The sequence below is a fragment of the Cervus elaphus genome, chromosome 7, assembly GCF_910594005.1.
Source record: "Cervus elaphus chromosome 7, mCerEla1.1, whole genome shotgun sequence".
Classification (NCBI taxonomy): domain Eukaryota; kingdom Metazoa; phylum Chordata; class Mammalia; order Artiodactyla; family Cervidae; genus Cervus; species Cervus elaphus.
Window position 1 is genome coordinate 38,287,188 of NC_057821.1, and position 23,549 is coordinate 38,310,736.

At 42.6% G+C, this 23,549-nt stretch overlaps 1 protein-coding gene across 4 annotated transcripts in view; it reads left to right on the forward strand.

Annotated features, from left to right (window-relative positions):
* Positions 1–21,504, forward strand: part of MBOAT1 (membrane bound O-acyltransferase domain containing 1) — a 107,859-nt gene extending 86,355 nt beyond the window's left edge. Inside the window, exons 9-13 of one of the 4 annotated variants that reach the window (XR_006342106.1) lie at positions 3,698–3,801; positions 6,172–6,236; positions 8,187–8,319; positions 11,269–11,380; positions 19,988–20,122. Coding sequence is in view for 3 of the 4 variants with exons in the window: in XM_043908425.1 (XP_043764360.1) it covers positions 3,698–3,801; positions 6,172–6,236; positions 8,187–8,319; positions 11,229–11,380; positions 19,988–20,114 (581 nt within the window). In the remaining variant the exon portion in view is untranslated. Of the gene's footprint in view, positions 1–3,697; positions 3,802–6,171; positions 6,237–8,186; positions 8,320–11,228; positions 11,381–19,987 lie in introns of all 4 variants that reach the window. The other 3 variants (XM_043908425.1, XM_043908426.1, XM_043908427.1) reach the window with 3 other exon arrangements.
* Positions 21,505–23,549: the final 2,045 nt, after the last annotated feature.

Here is a 23,549-nt window from a genome sequence, read left to right on the forward strand (position 1 = left end):
GTGAAGTAGACTTTTCGCTTTGCTCCAACTTGGAGAGGGTGTGTGATAGAATCTCTCACTTCTGTCCTAACTTCTGCTTCTTCGCTTTTCTTCCCTTTCTTTCCCGCTTCTTCCTCCCATTCCTGCTCCCATATTCTGTACCCCAGGGCTTATGGGCTGGCTTCTGGACTAAATCAGCTCCTGATTTAAGGAGGAAAGAAAGGCCATTCCATGGCCTCGTAGGGCAAGTCTAACACGAGGTGGGTTGTGCTGGCGGGAATCTGGGTGGGGAGGCGGTTACAGGGCACAGGGGTGTCCAGCCTCACTCTGTCCTTTGTGGAGTGACCCCAGATATTTAGAGAAGAGAAATAACCCTTCCCACGGCTTGCTTTCGCTGTGGACTTACCTCTTTGTCTTTTCTTCCCCACCACCCTTTCTTCATTGTTTTTGGTAGCTTCAGTAGAAACGCTTCCTTAATTTGCATGGCCTCAATTTGAAGTTTGTAATAGTTTAGATTGCATGGGCTGGTCTGAAATTAACCTTTGTATTATTTATGAGTAAAGATGCAATGAATAGTGTAACAGGGAATATTTAAACTGCTTAACCGAATAATTGTTTTATCCAGCTCCTTCAAACACCATTTCCATATAATTGATGTACTAATTATACACAATTATAAATTTTATCCTTAAAGCTGGCCTCTTGATGAATCTCAGCCGACTTGCACTGTGTACGTCTAGATGTAGTTACCATTTCTATCGAAAGAATAGAGCTATTTTCTTTGGACTTAGGATTTGAGGCTAGTGTTTTTTCTCTTACTAATGAGTACTAATTAGTGAGGCTCAATTATAGCCCAGGCTGTGTTCTAAAGATCAAAGATGCCCAAATAGGGGTGTCCAGCGAATTTATCTTCCGTTACATGTTAGGGCCGTGTAGAATGCAAGTGAAGCCAGTTTTGGGTTGGTGAACTTAGACATTCTAACTGCTCTAAGGCAAGAACAGTCTTGGATAAAAGGTGGCAGGATGCACTAAGGGGAGCAGGGAATTCCAACCACATCTAAATGCGGCAGTTCTGAGAGTCACCTCTTCTGGTTCTTACATTTATCTTTCAGATGGCTCCTAGCCAACATCAGCCTGGTGGAATCAGAATTTTGCCACCTGAGTGATCTTTTCTTTTTCTTTTTTTTTTTGATGTGGACCGTTTTTATAGTTTTTATTGCATTTGTTACAGTATTGCATCGGATTTATGTTTTGGTTTTTTGACCCGAAGGCATGTGGGATCTTGGCTCCCCACCTAGGGAATCGAACCTGCATTGGAAGGCGAAGTCTTAACCACTGGCCCACCAGGGAAGTCCTGCACGCCTGGCGGGACTGAATGATCTTAATGTTAACGTCACTCAGCTTTAGCCGCCTTACTAACAAGATGGGGGTGGCAGTAATAATAATGATGATGATGGTGGCAGCTAACCATTCTTAAATGTTGACTTGGGCCAGGCCCTGTATTATGCACTCTACATATATTCAATTTGGTTTAACCCTTTCAACATCCCTTTAAAATAGGTACAGCGTGGTACAATGGTAAAATAGGTACAATGTGGTACAATGTTATGACATCCACTCAAGAGAACAGTTTCCTAGAAGTTAGACAGCTCTCCCAAGGCTGTGAATTAACCCCGCTCCCAAGTGGAGAAAGGAACCCAAGAGATCACCATTCCCACGACGATGGTAGTGTGAGTCACCATCTTCACACCATTGTGAGCATTAAATGAGAAATGTCTGTGGAATGCTTTTCAGAATCCTGGGGAAATATTTAAGGACCAAAAAAAAAAAAGTTGTTATTCTTCTGTGTGTGTTAGATCTGAGGCTGGAGCCTGGACAGGGCATGCCTGGATTGCTGTGCTGGTCCCAGCACCGTCAGCCCAGCCCTCGGGAGCGCGTCCTCCCCTGGTTTTGTTTAATTCTGTGCTTCGCTGTCCGTGCCCACACAGTGTAAATTCATGGTCTCTTAGCTGCTGCACCCTGGCTGTGTCCTCCTTTTCCACCGAATTTCCCTCCAGTCGGCATGGGAGGAAGAGATTTCAGGACTCCTTTCTTTCCTCCCTTCTCTGAAAGAAACCAGATATTTTACAGTAAAGCTAAGCGTAAGATAAGCAGTTTTAAGTCATCAACAATGCCAAAGGGAAAGCAGGCCAACTTCGAGGGGGTTGTTTTTCTTCCCACTGGCCCTTCAGAAGTCCAACGTGAGTTGGACTTGAACTCCCCTAGAAACGGAATGACCAAAACTATGGGAAGGGTTTCTCTGACATCTCCCCCAGATCTCAGGCTCTACAACTTCATTAGTTTGATTTTTTATGTTTATAGCAGCTTTATTCATAACTGTCAAAAGTTGGAAGCAGGCATCAAGTAAGTACATTTGCTGCTTTTTTACTTGTTCTCTGTAGATTGCTTTATTAAGTTAAACAAGCTCTCTTCTCTGCAAAGCTTTAGGGGTTTTGATGAGGGGATGTTGTTTTTCATTAGGAAAAGATGAATTCTATGGAATGTCATCTCTGTATCTGTTAATATGACCATATTTTTCCTTTTAATCTGTTAAAAAGCTCATTTGATTATTTTTAAGGAAATATTCTAACAGAGTAAACTTGAAAGAAGATATCTTGGCCATCATAATACAAGTGTGTTGATTTCATCAGGTCTCTCTTTGAGTGTGAAAAATATCATTAAGGAACTGATTAGAAATGAAATACAGCAGGGGGATGGTTTCACAGAGTTCAGTGAAGTGAAGTAAAGGTGGACACAGGAGCTTTTAGACTGACTTTGTGGGTAGGGTGGCTTTGGTCATTGCATCCACGTGTGGCCTCTTTGGCGGGCTTCCCAGGTGGAGCTCGTGGTAAAGAACCCGCCTACCCATGCAGAAGACATGAGAGATGTGGGTTTGATCCCTGGGTCAGGAAGATCCCCTGGAGAAGGGCATGGCAACCCACTCCAGTATTCTTGCCTGGAGGATCCCACGGACAGAGGAGCCTGGCGGGCTACAGTCCATGGGGTCGCAAAGAGTCATACATGACTGAAGTGACTTAGCATGTATGCATGTGGCCTTTATGGCAGCTGCCTCCAAATTCACAGCTCTGGTACTATTCTTTGTCGTAAGTTCTAAATTGTTCTAACTGTATCTTGGCCATCCCAACTGATATCCCTACTGACGTGTCATGCTTAACATGTCCAGAATGAGCTTCAGTTTCTCTTTCAGAGCTGATTCTCTTCCAGATGTGATGCTATTGATAGCCTGTCTCCTGCCATCTTTAATGACAGCTCTTGGAGTTCCCTCTCTTCTGAGCTTATATGTAAATAATTCCACCTTTTTCCCTTTCCCCCCTTATATCTAGTTGGCCTCTAAATCTTGCTATTTCTTTGTTTTGTTTCTTCATCTCTCTTTTTCTCATTCTGCACATTCTGTGAGCATCTTCCTTCTTACTTAGCAGGTGCTCACGAAATGCTAGGGAATGAATAGAAATGAATGAGTAAAAGTTGACGTCACCCAAGAGCCAAAACTCTGACTTTTAGTAGTACCAGGAGATCCTGTAAATTTATTTTGGTTTCTTACTCAAGGAAACTGCAGCCATCTCTCTTCCTCTTAAAGCTAGACAGACATTTAGTTATCTTTGAAAGCAGCAATGTGACTTTTGTCCCACATCCTAATGTGTTGTTTTAAAAACCATAGCTGATGCAGTGAATAATGCAGCTGGCTTTGGGTTCAGCGGAGTGGATAAGAATGGAAATTTCTCTTGGGATCTGCTTTCTAACCTAAACATCTGGAAAATTGAGGTGAGTGTACCATGCTTTTGAATGACGCTGCCATTGTGAATACAGCAAACGGTGTGCTGTGAGTGTGATATACATGGGAGGTCCTCGTTAGTGTCCAGGAAAAAGCCACAATCAGGGAATGCTGGCTCCAGCAGTCTCTGAAACATTCTGTATCTCAGAACTCTTTTCCTTATGTATATATATATATTTTTTTTAAGGTACCTACTTTCTTGGCATTATTAATGGTTCTAGTAATAATGACACATGGAAAGCCTGCCAAAGAGCCAGGAAAATCTTTTTGTTGTATCAACTAGAAAGTACATTTTCATGTCATTTTCTCTTGGTGACATTTTCCTTTCCTCAAAGATACAGACTAGCATTGTATTGACAGTGTTCTCTGTGGCTCCTTTGGAAACATTTATAATGCATCTGCTTTTAAGAATTGCAACAGTGCACAGCTTTTAGGCCTCTAGAATTAGAGTGGTGTTTTCTCTTTCGCTGGCTTTGTTCTTGGACCACTGTTCTCGGTATTATCATTTCCATCTCTAGAGGTGATCTCTGTGGGGCCCCATCCTTCTTGATATGCTCAGCGTTGTCATTCCTCAGCGCTGAAGGGAATGCCAAGCCTCTGGCTGTTTTCCTCCTTGCAGCCGGAGGGCATGATTCTCAACACACAGAAGTGCTGGTTCTCCAGCCAAGAGACCCCTGGTTGCTGTTGGCTGTGCCACTGGAGAGTCTAGGCAGACAGAGGATGTCCGTGTGGGGCAGGAAACCCCGGAGGTGGAGACTGACCCCTTGCCAGCCACATTCGGTGGGAACAAGGCCACAGGGAGGCCTGGGGGACAGCCTCCACCTTCTTGATACCTGGGGCTTCTCTTCATTTGAATGGACACGATCCAGCCTCCAGAACAACCTCTCTCTTTTGTTTTTCTATATAGATGATGTCAGAGAGCAACGTGTTATGACTTTCCTCCCCTTTCCCACTAAAATTCTCGTCACCCTCAAAACTCTCGGACCCCGGCTGGCTGCTTTGGCGTGCTGAGGGTAAATGGGCCTTCAGGGTGGGTCCCCTGGACCTCCGGCTGCCCACCAACCCCTCCACTGCGGCCCTGAGGACAGAGCCCTCTCACTGTGCGTGTGTGTTCTGGGGGATACTGAGTCATGTATTTATTATGATAGAACACCAGGAGGAGAAAGTTTGTATTTCCGGTGAAGCTGATATACAGCCAGGAGCTAAGTAGGACCACCAAGGAAGTCTGATTGAATTTAGGCACTTTTAGATCTGTGTGGATAGCATTTTATTAGCCATGGAAGATGGCTAAATGGATAAATAAAACTCCTTAGGGCAGCAGACCTCACCAGGGACCAGTTTCGTGGAAGACACTTTTTTCCTGGACCAGGGGCAGGGAATGGTTTTAGGGTGATTCAAGCTCATTACGTCTATTGTGTGCCTCATATCTATTGTTATTACATCAGCTCCACCTCAGATCATCCGGCATTAGATCCTGGAGGTTGGAGACCCCTGCCTTAGGGTTTTGAAACTAAAAGCTCGTAGTAGACAAATCTGTCTGTCCATCCTTGATGCATTCTCCCTCTTCCTCCATTCCTTCTAAACATATTACGTTAGGCCAATGTGTGGCCTAAAATTTTCTTATGGTTGAAACAGAAAACAGTGACATCTACATTTTCCAACTTCATTAGGAATTCTAGTTCTTAAATGTTTGCTATCTGCTTTCTACACCCAGCCTTTATTATTATTATTTTTTTTTTTGGAATTAGGAAACCCAATTTATGACTTATTTCGGAATCTTTCTGCATGGTTGACCTACCTGCGTCATGCCGGCGGGGTGATATTTTCTTGTTTCCTTTTCTGTATTGTGACTCCTTCATGCGTGAAATCTCCTTACTATTCTAGATACAATTGGAAGCATTTGAACCTGTGTAGCTCCTTGCAGAATAACTGCACCAGACTGACCTAGTTTACAGCTGGCCCCAGAGTGAAACGATGACAATTGAATTCAAGGTGTCTCCGGAAGGGCCCTAAATTCACAGGATGAAGCTTTTCCTGTGGCAAATCCCATTTTAGAGAGTTTGGTTTTAAAATTCAGATGACTTGGGTTTTGTGTTTAACCGGAATGGAAGGAAAACCCACAAAACATTCTTTCGGTCATCCTAAAATTTGAAAATAGATTTTGAGAGAAATTGAGACTCTGAGAGCCAAGTTTTAGTTGCAAAGGAAATCTTGTGAAGCCCATAAAGTCTGACTGTGTACACTGAGTCAATCACCGTGGAAATAGCACCTCTAGCCTGCCGCCAGGGAAATTCTGGGGAGGACTTTCCGTTTCTGGGGATATTTAAAGCTAATGATAGGTGTTATTTTCTCCTTTCTAGACTGCCACAAGTTTCAAAATGTACGTAGAGAACTGGAATATTCAGACAGCTACTTGGCTAAAGCGGTAAGGAAAACAAAAATGACCTTGTTACTCATGGCACTGGGATATGTTTAGATGGGCAGCATTAGATGAACAGCCGTAGTCTGCCGGGTCATGTCAGCTGGCACTTTTGTTTGGTATTAACATCTATGCTGTGTCAACGAAAAAGTAGGAATAATTTGAGAAGGTCACAATGTAGTATATTTATTTCACTGTACCAAATACTTGCTAATGCCATTCCTGTGTACCAGGTACTCATTTAATCCTCATAGCAATCCCATGAAGTGTTGGTACTTACTATCTCCGTTTTACTGATGAGGAAAGTGAGGCACAGAGAGCTTGTGTAACTTGCCCAAAGTCACACAGCTAAGGAGTAATAAGCATGAGTCCAGCACATCTCCAGAGCCAGGCTCTTAACCTCTGTGATGTGCGGCTGCTTACCTAGAGGAGAGGCCATTGCTCAGATGTCAAGGAGGGGCAGTGTCAGCATCGCGTCACAGAGGACTGCTGTTTATTTTATCTGTAGCATTGAAAACTTTATGGTACCCCCCACATGTTGATGCTTTTTAACTTTGTATTTTTGGTATTTCTCTGTCCTTTTGTTTTTCCACCCATTCCAAAATTAGAACTATTACTGCTTATGGAACTAATGACATGCTATCCTTGAAGCAACAGACGCTAGCTCATGAATATTCCTAATACATGAATGCAGAGAGAGTATAAAAATATTAAACTGTCAGTTCTACTGTTTTTGATAAGTAGCATTTTTCATCTTGTTAAAACATTGGGGTCAAAGAAGAGACAGTGTATAACAGTTCTACCAGAGTAAACTCATGCAATTAATCTGAACATGCACGTTTTGAAAATTTGCCCTTAAGGTACTGCTATTAATTTTGTGAATCATTTTAGCATAAACCTCTATTTCTGTGTATTGAATGACCCCAATGTATTGAGAATCCTATAGTCTCCGCTAGGAGCTTGTTCTCCATAAACATTTTTTATGTGAACATATATAAAAAAATATTTTTAAAAAATCATTTTAGAAAATGGAATATTTCATTCATACATGAAGATACAGAGAAGTAAGAAATAAACATCCATGAAAAGTACTGCTCGTTTAAGAAGAAATATCACACGTGGAATTCCATCCTTGTTTCTTTCCTCAAATGCATTCCCTCTCTTCCCATAAAGAGAAAGCCGTGATCCTTTGGTTTTAACTCAGTTACTTTTGACTGTTGGGATTTATTTTTCATCTGCGCTGTCTCATTTAGGAAGCCATGAAGTTGCTCCCCAGGGTACCACTGTCAATCTCTAGACTGGATTTGGGAGGAAGTCCCCTGTCACTTTGTTTTAATAAACTACCAAGAAGCTGGAGCTCCCCAGGGTATTTCCTGGCAGTTCCTGGACTCTCATAACGCTCTCACTCTTGAAGGCAAATTCATGGATTGGAATCCGATGGACACTGAGAACTGAAGAGGTCCTGTAACGGACGTGTTGATTTTGTGCTGGAGTCATGGCCAAGAGAGATGAGAAGGCTGCAGTATTGTTTGTTGTTGTTGTTTAAGGTGGCATTGGGGCCAGTGTGGAAAGTAAATTATTTCCACTAAATGAGGACCCTTATCTGGTTCTAAATGTTTTTAAAGCCAATGGCACTTTTCCAGTCTGGAAGATCCCCTAGAGAAGGAAATGGCAACCCACTCCAGTATTCTTTCCTGGGAAATCCCATGGATAGAGGAGCTTGGCGGGCTATAGTCCTTGGGGTTACAAGAGAGTCAGACATGACTCTTAGTGTTTAAGAAAACTAGAGTTCAAGGCTGCTTGGACTACACTGAAAGTCCCTGACGAGGGTTAGGCAGGCATGCCGTCAATGGATCATCAAGTGATTTCTGCATGATTGGATCCAACAAGATGCAGGTGGCGGTGAAAATTCCTGACATGTTTGACCTGAGGCTCATTGTACTTTCCTGTCTCCAGTGTGTGCTACGAGCGGGTTCCCTGGTACCCCACAGTGCTGACCTTCATCCTGTCTGCATTATGGCACGGTGTCTACCCTGGGTACTACTTCACTTTCTTAACTGGAATCCTTGTCACTCTAGCAGCCAGAACGGTAAGCTTCCTTCGGATATGGGGTGTTCTCCTTAGTAATCAGATGCCTGTGTGTGTGTGTTGTCTTTTAGGTCGCAGCAGGTTGGGGACCATGGTGGGAGTGATGTTTTGAGAATTCAACAGAAGTCTTCCTATTAGAGAAATATTTCAGTATATAGGAACTTATGGTCATAAAATGGTTAACTTTTATTTTCATATTACTTACAGGGAGTGTTTGCAAAACAAAAGGACTCTTAGGAACAATGTTTAGTACCTTAAGAGATGAAAATATTTTTAATCATTAAAGGCTACTAATTACAGGTGACTAACATTATTCATAGAAGAGAAGGAAATGGCAACCCACTCCAGTATTCTTGCCTAGAGAATCCCGTGGGCTGTTGCCCATAGGGTCACACAGAGTCGGACACCACTGAAGCGACTTAGCATGCATAGCATCATTATTCATTCATGGAGATTCCATAAAACTTCGTTTTGCTTATACTATACATAATGTCTCTCTCCCTAATCCTACACCTAAAAATAATTTGATCTCTGAGCAACTGTAAAAATTGCAGCCACAGGAACTGTTCTCTTAAAGATTACACAAACTTAAACATGAGAGGTTAGAGAAAAGTCCTTTGTGAATTTTATAAATTTAGTTCTCTAGGTTTTAGGAGTAGCCTTCAGTTTGTCCTAGACTGTTCATATGATTTGCTGGCTGCAGAGCAAAAATAATGACAGAATTAAAAAAAACAAACATGACTCCTCAAAAATGACGTGAACATGTACAAAAGTAATGACAAGTCTGTGTATTCTGTCAGATACAGAGCTTTGAATTTTATTTCACTTCAGTACCTGATACTGATTCAGGTGCCAAGAGCTTTCAATGAGATTTGTTGAGCTGGTATGTTAGATGTGGGTTTAGGAGCCCTAATAAAGCTATTCACTGATTCTTTTATTTTTTAAAAATATGTTTATTGAGTGCCTCCTACATGCCAAGTGCTGTGATGGTTACTGGAGGAAAAAATGGAGAACAGAAGGGATATGGTCCCTATTCCTGGTCTGCTGCTGAGTATAGAGACATAACATCTATTATAAACGGGAAACAGCTCATATAAACGCATCACATCTTCCTGTTTGTTCAGTGGAGAAAGTGGTTAGAGTAGGATTTCTTTCCCATTTCTTTTAGCTACTGACTCATTGTTGAATTCATCTGTTCGATTAATATTTCAGGAGCCCTTTTATATGTTAGTAGGTGCTGGGCTACTGCAGTGAACAAGAGTTCTTCACCCATGGAATTTTTATTAGATTGGCCAAAAAGTTCACTCGTGTTTCTCCTTAAGCACTTGTAGAAAAATTTGTATGAAACTTTTTAGCTGACCCAATGTTTTATTTATATAAATGTTTGTTGTGTGAACATAGGTAATTGATTATTCTGATTAGCACAGTTTAAAGTTTCATAGCAACCCAGTTCAGTATTGTTGCCTGGGAAATCCCATGGACAGAGGAGCCTGGCTGGGCTACAGTCCATGGGGGTCACAAGAGAGTCAGACATGACTTAGTGATTACACAAGAACAATAAAAGTGTATATTGTACATATTTGTGCAGTGAAAGCAAGCATTTTCTTTTTTCCCATTCATATACCAACTTAGGTCATATAACTAAAAACAGATGGAAGGACAAAGGCTAGAATTTTGTTAATACATTCAGAGTATTATTTCTTAAAATTGTCTTTCGTTCAGTTGATCTTAATTGCTATAAAAGCATTGATTTATTGGGTTGGGCCAAAAATTTGTTCAAGTTTTTCTGTAACATCTTTTGCAAAAGCCCAATGAACTTTTGGGCCAACCCAGTATGTAAAGCCTCTCAGGTGACCTTGGAACGTCTTCCACAAATGAGCCAGATAAGTGATGGAGAGAGGGTTGACAGAACAGTGTTTCCATTTTTCTCCCCTGAAGGGAGAATGAACTCAAACAGTCATGAAGTGTCTCAGGCCTAGGAAGTTACTTAATGAAATCTCTTACATGGTTCTCAGTACTGCCCATGGATGGACCTCCAGCCTCTGTCTAGAGGACCTTAGAGCCAAGGAAGAGTCCTTACCCTCCTAGGCAGCCCTGGGATGCCTTTCGTGCTTTGGGGCTGACCTGCCTTTAAACCAGCCATTGTTTCAAATCTGTCTTTGGTTCTGGCATCTGGAAATTGGGTGTCTTTCTGGAAACAACTCTGTGTCCAAAGACCTACAAATCCTTTGACACCCAGCATTTTTCATCTCAAAGAGTTTTGTTTCCTTGTCTGTAAAATGGGCATAATGATGTTTACCTGATAGATTTGTTGGGAGAATCAGAGATGATACCCATAAAGAATTTGCACAGGCTTGGCATGCTGTAAGCACTCAATAAATGGTATTGTGTCATTTATTAAAAAAAGTGTCATTATGACACTATTATATTATCACCATTATTCAAAGGAAGTAAGTAAGACACAGTGCAGAGACTTTTCTACAAGGATATACATCACAAAATTGTTTACAAAGTTTCCCATAATTAAAATTGTGTCAGATTAGTATTTACTGACATGGAAAAAAGTTCATGCTATGTTGCTAAGTGAAAAAAACAGGCTAACCATCTAGTGATGCCATTGGAAATGTAAGTATGAATATGTATGAATAGAAAAGAGACTTGAAAGGGTTTTTCAACAATGCTTTTCTCTGGGAGATGTTTAAAAAAAAATATGACTCTGCTTAGTTGTTCTTTAAACACTTTTCCACAGTGAATGGATGTGTACTTTTTAATGGTATTTTTGGTTGAAAATAGAACTCAGATGGTTTGGTAGTTTTTATCTCCTGTGATCCTGAGGTGAACTACCTGCATGCATGGAATAAAAGTTTTTATTTTTTGCACCCCGCCCCCCACGGCTTCCTTGGCGAGCAGGTGAGGAAAAAGTACAGACATTACTTCCTTTCTTCAAAAGCCCTCAAGGTTGCTTATGACATAGTCACCTGGGCTGCCACTCAGCTGGCTGTCTCTTACACGGTGGCCCCCTTCGTTATGCTGGCCGTGGAACCCACCATCAGCTTGTACAAGTAAGTTTCCCTCGTTCTCAACTGCTCTGTAGAAAACTCGTCTGGTAACCTCTGTGTTTGACTTAGGAGCTGGTAAACTGAATCAGCCAGTACTGACAGTTTCTGTGTACGTTCTTGATGGGAAAATGTCTTAGAGAAGGCTTTAGGAGGAAGGATGCCAACAAATAGTAATGCAGATGGAGCAGAGTGGCCCTTGAGCCATTCCTAATATAAGTAAGGGATGCTTATGGTAGTGAATCCCTATGGGATGGGTCTGGATTACAAGCTCAGAGGGTGAGTTCACTGCCCTTACCTCTTTTTTCCAGGGGCTAGGCTCTTTTGGAGGCCTTGGGGCACCCCAGGAGGGACAGAACGCAGGCAGGAGCTGGATTCACCCCACAGACGAGGCCTTTAGGGAACGGGTGTCAGCCCCGTGTATTCAAACACCAGCCCTCCAGCTGAACCGCAAACCTCTTCTTGATTACTTTTATTGTTTCACTCCTCTGTTGAATTAGTCATATTTCTCTACTCTCAGAGAAATGGTTATGTGACCTCTGGCAAGTTATTAACCTCTTTTACCTGTGTTTTCTCAACTGTAAAATGAAGGTAAGAATAGAATTAATCTCAAAACACCTTTGTCAGGATTGAATGAGGCAGACGTACAAAGAACCCAGCCCAGTGTCGGACGCTGTAGGCTGTGCTCGGTAAATACTGACTTGTATTGTTTACTGATTTGCAGGGACTTCTGTAGATTAAGTTTGGGCCATAGCTACAGTCAGAAAAGTGGCTTGGAAATAGACATGCAAACATGCCTTACTGTACATCAGAGACTGGATACACTGGTTAGAAATGATCAAAGATACTCACTGCTCAGTATAGGTATCAGAGTCTAGAGGTGGGATTTTTTTTTTTCCTTTTCAGGTTGAAGTCTGTTTCTATAATTCCAGTTAGGTCATAGGAGTTATGTCCAGATAACATGGAAGTTGAACTGGTTTATATACAGCTTTTTCTAGACAAGGGATGCCAGATTAGTGGAAAAAGAATTATAATCTTCAGCCAAAAAAACCCCTCAGTTCAGCTGCCACAGAGGTAGAAGCCATGAGCTGTCCCGCCTGCACGAGGCTCCCTCTTCCCAGAGGTACCTGCCCCCCCGAGCCTGCACCATCTTGGTTTTACCGCCTATGTCCCCTCCCTCCGAGCAGCCCAACATGCTCACAGCTCCATTTTCCTTTCCCTTTCCTAGTGCCCTCCAACCAGCATTTGCCCTTTATTATCTTGTACATTTTAACACTCTCTGAAGCAGCCTTTAAGTCCAGCTGAGCTATCCTCCTGGAGTTTGGGGCTTAGGTGCTAATTGTCTTTGTTAGTGATCTGGTTACAAAAAGTCTCATAGGTTTTGAGGTGTCTGCTTGTAACTTGTAACCCTCGGTCCTTTTGCCCCTTTTCTTTGGAGAGAGGAAAGAGGAGAGAGCTGCCGGAGAGGAGATGACCTTTTATAAAGAAGTGGAACCGTGAAATAAACAAGGAGTTACGTTAAACAGTTTTTTTTTTTCTTTAACAGGCGTTGAGACAGATTGATTTGCATTCCTAAATCAGATGGCTGAGGGTTCCCCCAGTGTCTGGAAAATCTAAGTCACTATGCAGATAAAGAAACAGGAACTGGAGAGGCGAAACATACCCACCCCAGTCCTGGTATTTTAAGCACGTGATGTTGCTAGATGCAATATTTTTTTTCCAGGAATATGTGTGTCATATTATAGCAGAAGTGCCTGTATTTAACTCAATATCATTTAATCGATCCCTGGGTCGGAAAGATGCTCTGGAGAAGGGCAACTCACTTCAGTGTTCTTGCCTGGAGGACCCCATGGACAGAAGAGCCTGGCAGGCTGTAGGCCATAGGGTTGCACAGCATGGCATGCTAGGCACCGCTCTAGAAGCTGGGACTGGGATGGTGAGCAAAAGATAGAGCTCATTCCTTCTTCCGTGGAGGAGATAGCTTGATCACTTCTAAGTGATAGGAAATAATTGACAGATTTATAAATACACACTAAGATCAGACCCTTGAATGAATGGTACAAAGATTTTGTACCATGTACATGGTGCACGTAACAGGAATCCGACTCTTGAGAGAAAGCAGCATTGAGCTTTCTTTCCTGGAGGCTGCACCAGGTATAGAGTGTGTGGGGGTGCTGAGGGGGCGGCTGGAGCACTGCGGGTTGGGCTGCAAACCCTGGGAGCAGCACAGATAGGCTCCACTGTAAGAGGAAGAAGCCATGAGCGTGGGGCGACTCTAGAACCAATCCAAGGTCGAGCAGTGAGCTGAGGAGAGAGAATGGTAGGTGTCACTGTCCCTGTTTATTATTTATGGCCATGGAGGCTCAGAGAGGGTGAGTGATTTAACAGATGTCACACTTGCAAAGTTTTTGGAAGAATGTTATCACTTGGGAGTCACACACCAGTGGTGATTTGTTTGTGATCACATGCATTTAACCAACTAAGTATGCTAAAGTCTGCATTTAGGCAGGAGCTTTAGGGAAAGAAATGATTATCAGTCCAGATCACTCTCAGGAGGTTTCCATTTCTTTTTAAAAACAACCTAATTTACTTAAAAGGCACATAGACCTCTGTTTAGAGTGAAATTGACATTTGTGTCACTTTCGTCAGTTTCAAGTAATTCAGCCTAAGTGGTGTGTTGCTTTCCTCTCTGCTTATGTATACCATTTAAATCCCTACCTAGGTCAGCTCTCTCCAGGAGAAGCTTCTACAGTGACGGAAATGCCATCCAGTAGGTTGGCCGTCAGCACATGTGGCCACTGAGCTTTTGAAATGTGTCTAGTGTGACTGAGAAACAGTTTTCAACTTAATCTAATTTTAATTAATTTGAATTTTAACAGCTGCATGGCTGTTGCCAATGGCTATTATAGATTGCCTCTCAAAAGTGTTTTTAAAACAATTCTTTTTCAGAAACTCTTAGGGGACTCTCTGAATCTGGCAGAAGAAATTAATGGAGATGGGTCTGGCCAGATCTGTTCCTCTCTAGTGGGTAATTTCAGTAACTGGAGATGATTGGCAGTCGTATGCAAATCCACTTCTCACGGTACCCTTCCTTGATTGACATTTAAGTGTCAGACGGGCTTTGTTTTTCTGTCTTGTCACTTTTCAATCTGTAGTGACTAAAAATCCTGCTTTAAATTTCGTAGTCTACTTTTTTCCCTTGTAGTTGTGAGACCCAGTGAACATCTGAATGTATCGTGAAAGAACTTGTGTTTCCAAAAACGTGGCAGAGTAGAAGGATTGAGCTCACTTCCTCTCAGGAAATCACAAAACTCACACCTAAGTGCTGAACAGCCATCGACCAAGAAGACTGGAGCCTACCCCAAATGATATTTTATATTCAAAGAGAAAGAAGAAGCCACACGAGACGGCAGGAGGGGTGCTTTCACAGCACAGTCAAATCCTATGTCCACCAGGTGGGCAGCCCGTAGACTGGAAAAGAATGATATCACAGCGGTTCTCTCACAAGATCTCCCACATCATGCTCCCCAGCATGAAGGTCCAGCCCTGAGAGGAGGGACCCCAGAGCATCTGGCCTTGGAGGTCAGTGGGGCTTGAGTACAGGACTGGGGGAGACAGAGTCCACTCTTGGAGGGCACAGACAAGGTTTTGTACACACTGGGAGCCAGCCCAGAGTAGTCAATTCCCTAGGAGCTGGGGTTGGACCTATGGGTCCTGGAGGATCTCCTGTGGGTTGGCTGTGGCCCATTGGGGGAGGGGTAAGGACAGTGGTGGCAGCCATTTTTGCATCCAGACCCGGCTCTAACCAACAGCCTACAGCTCCAGTGCTGGAACACCTCAGACAGAACAATCCGCAGGAACGCAGCCACACTGAGGTCACCTGGTCCTTGTGTTAGTTTCTCAGTAGCCCGCCAAGGTTAGAGTTGCTCTGTCCATGGGATTCTCCAGGCAACAATACTGGAGTGGGTGGCCATTCCCTTGTCCAGGGGATCTTCATGACCCAGGGATGTAACCCCATTCTCCTGAACTGCAGGCAGATTCTTTGCCGTCTGAGCCACCAGGGAAGTCTCAGCCACCTGTAAAGACACCCCTTGACACAATCCTGACCAATGCCAGAGCACCTTACCTGCCTCCTGAGAAACCTGTATGCAAATCAAGAAGCAACAGTTAGAACCAGACATGGAACAACAGACTGGTTCCCAACTGGGAAAGGAGCATGTCAAGACTTTATATTGTCACCCTGCTTATTTAACTTATATCAGGGGGACATCATGTGAAATACCAGGCTGGATGAACCACAAGCTGGAATCTAGATTTCCAGGAGAAATATCAATAACCTCAGATATGCAGATGATACCACACTTATGGCAGAAGGCGAGGAGGAACTAAAGAGCCTGTTGATGAAAGTGAAAGAGGAGACTGAAAAAGTTGGCTTAAAACTCAACATTCAAAAAACGAAGATCACGGTATCTGGTTCCATCACTTCATGGCAAATAGATGGGGAAACAATGGAAACAGTGACAGACTTTATTGTCTTTGGCTCCAAAATGACTGCAGATGGTGACTGCAGCCATGAAATTAAGACACACGCTCCTTGGAAGAAGAGCTATGACCAACTTAGACATCATATTAAAAACCAGAGACATCCACATAGTCAAAGCTATGGTTTTTCCAGCAGTCATGTATGGATGTGAGAGTTGGACTATAAAGAAAGCTGAGCACTAAAGAACTGATACTTTTAAACTGTGGTGCAAGAGAAGACTCTTGAGAGTCCCTTAGATTGCAAGGATATCCAACCAGTCCATGCTAAAGGAAATCAGTCCTGAATCTTCATTGGAAGGACTCATGTTGAAGCTGAAGCTCCAGTACTTTGGCCACCTGATGTGAAGAATTGACTCATTGGGAAAGACCCTGATGCTGGGAAAGATTGAAGGCAGGAGGAGAAGGGGATGCCAGAGGATGCCATCCAGTGATGAGTTGGATGGCATCCCTGACCTGACCTGATGGACATGAGTTTGAGCAAGCCCTGGGAGTTGGTGATGGACATGGAAGCCTGGCGTGCTGCCGTCCACGGGGTCACAAAGAGTCACACACAACTGAACTGAACTGACAAGATCCTGACCACCTGAATGACAAGACCCAGCTCCTGGTGGGCGGGCACCAGTTCCAACCACAAGGAAACCTGCACAAACCTCAGGACCAATGTCAGCCACTAGAGGGCAGACATGTGAAGCAAGAGAAGCTATGATTCTCAGGCCTAAAGCAAAGGAAAGAAAGACGACAAACGAAATCCAAAGTTAGTAGAAGGAAAGAAATAGATCAGAGCAGAAATAGAGATGAATAATGGAAAAAAAATCAAACTAAAAGCTTTTTAAGAATGTAAACAAGATTGATAAATTTAACCAGACTCATCAAGGATAAAAGGGAGAGAACTCAAATCAATAAAATGAGGAATGAAAAAGAAGTTAAACTGACACCACAGAAATATAAAGAGTTTTAAAAGACTACTACAAACAACTATATGCCAATAAAATGGACAACCTAGAAGAAATGGCTAAATTCTTAGAAAGGTACAACCCTCCAAGACTGAACCAGGAAGAAATAGAACAGACCTGTTCAATTTCAGGTGCTGAAGTTGAAACTGATTAAAAATCTTCCAACAAATATAAGTTCAGGACCAGATGACCTCACAGGCAAACTCTATCAAACATTTAGAGAGGCGTTAACACCAATCCTTCTGAAACTCTTCCAAAAAATTGCAGAGGAAGGAACCCTAATGTGTATTGCAGCACTGTTTACAATAGCCAAGACACGGAAGCAACCTAAACGTCCATCAACAGATGAATGGATAAAGAAGATGTGGTATATATATATATATATATATATACAGTGGGTTCCTTGGAGGAGGGCATGGCAGCCCACTCTAGTGTTCTTGCCTGGAGAATCCCCATGGACAGAGGAGCCTGGTGGACTATAGTCCACGGGGTGGCAGAGAGTCAGACATGACAAGTGACTAAGCACATTACTCAACCATAAAAAGGATGGAATAATGCCATTTGCAGCGACATGGATAGACCTAGAGATTGTCATACTAAGTGAAATAAGCCAGACGAAGGCAAATACCATATCACCCACATGTGGAATTTGATTTTTAAAAAATGATACAAATGAACTCATGGACTTATTATGAAGTCGAAACAGACTTACAGATACTGAAAACACACTTTTGGTTACCAGAGGGGAAATGTGGGGGTATGGAGGATAAATCAGGGGCTTGAGGTTAACGTACACACACTACTATATATAAGATAGGTAACCAACAAGGACCTGCTGTGTGGCACAAGGAACTCTACGCAATATTCTCTGACAAGCTATATAAGGACAGAATAAAAATGAATATATGTATAACTGAATCACTTCTTCACACATTTGAAACTAACACATTGTAAATCAACTATAATCCAATAAAAGAAGAAAAAGAATGAAATTGTCTTAGTTCAGGCTTCTGTGATTAAATACTATAGGCTGGGTGACTTAAACAGCAGACTTTGTTTTTTTTCCTTTGCAGTGGTAGAAGTTGGGAAGGTCAAGATCAAGGTGCCAGCAGATTTGGTTTCCAATGAGAGCTCTTTCAGGCTTGCAGAAGTTTGCCTTCTTGCTGTGTCCTCACATAGCAGAGAGAGACTGATGGAGACAGGGATAGCAAAAAAGATGGGTTGAGGGACAGTGAGAAGGACAGAGAGACAGCTCACACTCTGATTTCCTGTTATTTTCTAATAAATGCACTAATACTGTCATGGGGACCCCACCCTCATGGCCTCTTCTAAACCAAATCACTCCCTAAGGCTACTTCTTCCAATACCATCACATTGGAAGTCAGGGTTTCAGCGTATGTATTCGAGGAGGACAGAAATATTTAGTCTAGAGCAGAACACTTCTCTGAAACCATTTTCAAAAGGAAAATCTCCTAAGTTGTCTTTAACTAGATAACACTTACTAAATTCAGTGTATAAGAATGTTAGAATTTGTGTAGGAGTTTTTGTAGATAGCAAACTCCTTGAGAGTAGAACTATGTCCTATTCATCTGTATATCTGGACACCTACTTTAGTGCTAGAACACTATATAAATGTTAACTGAGTTCTTCCATAATAAAAAAAGATGAAGGGTTCTTTAACACTGGAGAGAAGTATGGAGTGTCAGAATAGGTTACTAAACCTTCCTGGGAGGTTGAAAAGAAAATTTTAACCCCTTGACTTCCAGAATATTTGATTGTAATCTAACATAACTGCTCCAGGGTAGATTTGACCACATGTAAATGATTCAGGCAAAAGGCAAAAACAGTCTGTTTTAGGAGAGCAGCTTTGGAAGCTGGAATTCCCTACGCCTTGGATGTGCCTATGAGAATCCCAGTCTATACTTGCAGAGCCAATGTGCTTCCCTGTTGAACTGTTTTTCACGCTCAATAATGTCCTGGTTTAAATACTAAATCAGATGACCACTCACCTGTGGCTGTTCACCCCTCTGCTGGCTAAATTGCTACTGCTTTGTCTGTACTGGTCTTTTCCATTCCCAAAAGAAGGGGTGTAGTCTTTATCTTTTTGTAGATCCCAGTTTAATCCTTCCTACATTCTAGGTGGGCTTCCTAGGTGGCTCAGTGGTAAAGAATCCCCTGTGATGTAGGAGATGTGGGTTCGATTCCTGGGTCGGGAAGATCCCTGGAGGAGGAAATGGCAACCCACTCCAGTATTCTTGCCTGAAAAACTCCACGGACAGAGGAGCCTGGTGGGCTACAGTCCATGGGGTCACAAGGATGACTGAGCAGCAGCGCGCACACACACACACGTACATACTTACTGAAAGAAGAAAAGGTATGCTTGCTTCTGCTGGAGCTCTTGACTCTTCTGTAGACCTGACCTTATGATCACAGAAGCTGGGGGATGAGATGTAAATGCCCCTTAACATTATTTTCTTCTGCTCTTCAAAAAGCATTGAAGAAACTCTAAGTTCAGTTTTTCCAAAGGAATATATAGCAATCATATAAAAGCTGTTCCTAATTACTTCATTCATTGATGTATACAGATTTACTGAACATCTATACTGTGCCCAGTACCACACTTAGGCTGTAAGTCCACAAACCTCAAAAGCAAAATGTGTTCTAGTTTGGATGAAAATTATTGAGTCATGGGGTAGGCTTTTGAAATCTGGACTCTTGGGGCTCATAATGCCTACAAGAACCCTTGACACTTAGTGGAGCACATTGGCTAAAGTGTCAGTTGCTTTTGTGTTTGGGGAACATAGGGTAGGGCTTGAATTTCATGCATCCTTATACTTTTAATATGGTGAGTTTCTAGCTGTGGGGTTAATGCTCTTGATCTGCTTAGAACATCAGTGGGATAGTACCATGTGTCCGTCTGCAGATGGGCTGGTTGGTTTGCTCTGCCCAGCTCTGAGGTTTTGGTCCATCCTTGGCCCACTCACCCACTGTATGGAGTAGATCAAGGCAAGCACGAGGGCGGTCAGGTCCGCCCGTGCCAAAGGATGATGTACTTGCTTCATGTGACATTTCCCTTGTATATCCTCATTTGAAATACAGTGTGTATGTTTCTTCCTAGGTCTATGTACTTTTACTTACACATCATCAGTCTCCTGATCATTCTGTTCCTGCCAATCAAACCACAAGCTCATAATCAAAGGCGGCCTCAGACTCTGAACTCTGTTAATAAGAAAAAAATGGATTGATACCTCCACCAAAAAAAAAAAAAAATGCTGAACACTTAAGACTGCAAATCATTGGACAAAGACTCCAGAGTTCTCCAGTGACTTAGAGGCGATGTTTACATGCATTTTTTTTTTCTTGTTTGTTTTTTACGTGCAGGGAGTATTTTTGTAAGCCTTTTTGTACCATTAAATCAGCCATGCCCAGTTGATTTAATATTTCATAGGACATTTGAGTGGCATGGAGGTATGTGGAGAAAGTGCCAGAACTTGCAGAGACAGTGCATTCTGGGCATCTGGGTTTTTGTTTCTCTGGCATGATCTCCAGCCCCTGAAATCTGAATATTGGGAACCTGAGTGTCTGCTCCTGAAGTGAGAAGGGGAAGCTGAGATGAGTTGTCTTCCAGAATACACCCAAGATGGCTGTGCCTTGGGAAGCCCCCAGTCCTTTGACTGGTGACATTACTGTTCTCAAACACATTAACTACACTCAGAAGACTTCCGGGGAGGGACCGTGTGAAGGGAGGTCTGCAGAATACTGAAAACTCGATGAGCCAAGATCACCAACCGTGAACGGACACCTGTATGGACTTGAAGTCAGGCATGTGCCCTGAAGGTGGCTGTGTCCCCCCCACACCCCCCTCCCCCCAAGGGGTGTAACCCTTCTTTCTTCTGCAATGAGCCAAGATTGAAAATCAGAAAGTCTCCTGTCCAGGTACAAAGAGGTCTCAGAGGGGTTACTGTTCCCCATTGCACAAGTACATGCCTTCCACTTGCCCACACGTGGTCCTGAGAAAACACCCAAATTTCACACTATGAAGGCAGGAGGATACCTTTTTATAATTTTTTAAAAAATAAAATTACATTGAAGTTTGGGAAGAAGAGGCAGACATTTCTCTTCTCTTCCCTCACATCTTGGGAGTGTTCATGATCATGGCCATGGTGTTCACTTGGGCTGGTTTCCATTTTTCAGTTTCTTCGTTGATTAAATTTGACATTATTTGAGTTGAATCATCCTGCCTGAAAGCAGAAATTGAAAAACGGTTTTCTTTTCTGTCTTTGTCATGAATGTGCTGTGTCTCCTTTGGGAAACTTCTACGGGGTGATATTCTATGTGGGAAAAGGAAATGTGGCATTAAATGCTACGGAAAATAACAAAAATGACAATAAAACATGCTATCATGTTGTATTTTCAATCAAAAACCTTGGGAGGAGAGGATTTGTTCAAATAAGAGGGTAAAAAGTTAGTTTCTTACTAAATGAATACTGTGTTTCTATATAAAGGAAATATTTCTGAAAAGCATTGTTTATTGTGTCAGTAGCATCTTGCCATTCTGAAGCACGTGTGTGCATTTTGTGTGTCTGTGTTAACAAATGTGTACAAACTTAAAGGTCTTACTTGCTTAAAATTTGAGCATGGTGTCCTCACTCTATACTTTATGTCAGGCGCTTGGATGGTTTTGGTTTTTGGTTGGATTTCTGATCTTCATCCCCCTAAGTGCAGATAGGATTAACTTCCTTTTACAGATGAGGAAAGAGAGTCAGGAAGATGGTTGCTAACTGCCCCACAGTCACAGACTTCGTGGTTGAGCTAAGATTGGAATTCACGGTGGTCCCAGGAAGGCTGCTGGCCATGGGATCTTCCCATGCTGGTGCTTCTCTTTGGACAATGAAATGTGAAATGATGTCCTTGTCCCTTAAAGAGTCAGGGTGGCCCTGTGCTGCTCAAAACCTAAGCTCTAGTCCTGACGTGAGACAGTGGAAGTTAAGAAGTAGCACATTTGGGCCAGGGTAGGAGGCTCACCCCAATTTAATCAGGTAACCTTCTGGGACTTCCCCAATCCGCCTGCAATGCAGGAGACCCGGGTTTGGTCCCTGGATCAGGAAGATCCCCTGGCAAAGGGAATGGCTACCCACCCCAGTGTTCTTGCCTGGAGAATCCCATGCACAGAGGAGCCTGGTGGGCTACACTGGGGTTGCAAAGAGTCAGACACGACTGAGTGACTAACACTTCTTTCAATCTCCTAGCAACCCTTCTTAGTGTCCTGAAAGGAATCTTAGTGGATGCAGGGGGAAAAGGTAGGTGCCTAACATCCGTCAGAGTCTGCCTCCAGCAGGAATATTTTGAGGTACAAGACCAAAATACATAATCTTGTACACTAGCAAAAAATGGTGTATATCACCATTGGCATGGAGTGTGTGGAATAATCCATTTAACAATGAAATCCTTGAACTTGCAACATGATTTATGTCTGGGTTTCACTGTATTTTAAGTGTCTTCATTTCTGAGAGAGAAACTTTGGTGGCGAGAGGAGAGTTTATCATCGCTTTGCTTTGCAGGGACTCTGCCAACCCCTGAGTCCTGGGCAAGTGGGGACCACTGGTCCCCTAAGTGACCACCAGAATCAACTATTCATTATGGAATAAAGTCAAGCCTATGGCATCTGGGCTTACAGATTGCCTGTGTCAGACAGTGCTAGGTCCTGGGACACATTTTTGATACTACGAGGCTTTACCCAGTAATAAACGGATAACACATTGAAGAGCGATTCGTACCTTTCTCCCCCTGAGAACATTTACCCGTAGAAAAAAATTTCAATTTAGGACCCATATTTAGATAGAAGATGGGGACTATTTCTATCACCGTAGATTTCGTAGTTTTTAGGTATGACCTAAATCAAATCCTTTGTGATTATACAAATGGAAATGACAAATAGATTCAAGGGATTAGATCTGATCCAGTGCCTGAAAAACTATGGATAGAGGTTCGTAACATTGTACAGGAGGCAGTGACCATAACCATCTTCAAGAAAAAGAAATGCAACAAGGCAAAATGTTTGTCTGAGGAGGCCTTACAAATAGCTGTGAAAAGAAGAGAAGTGAAAGGCAAAGGAGAGATAAGAAAGCCTTCTTAAATGAACAATGCAAAGAAACAGAAGAAAACAACAGAACTGGAAAGACTAGAGAGCTCTTCAAGAAAATTAGAGATACCAAGGAAACATTTCATGCAAAGATGGGCACAATAAAGAACAGAAATGGTATGGACCTAACACAAGCAGAAGATGTTAAGAAGAGGTGGGAAGAATACACAGAAGAACTACACAAAAAGATCTTCATGACCCAGATAACTACAATGGTGTGACCACTCACCTAGAGCCAGGACATTCTGGAGTGTGAAGTCAAGTGGACCTTAGGAAGCATCACTATGAACAAAGTTAGTGGAGGTGATGGAATTCCAGCTGAGTTATTTCAAATCCTAAAACACGATTCTGTTAAAGTGCTGCACTCAATATGCCTCAAGAAGTAAGTTAGAAGCAGACATGGAACAACAGACTGGTTCCAAATTGGGAAAGGAGAATGTCAAGGCTGTATATTGTCACCCTGCTTATTTAACTTATATGCAGAGTACATCATGTGAAATGCCAGGCTGGATGAACTCAATCTGGAGTCAAGATTGCC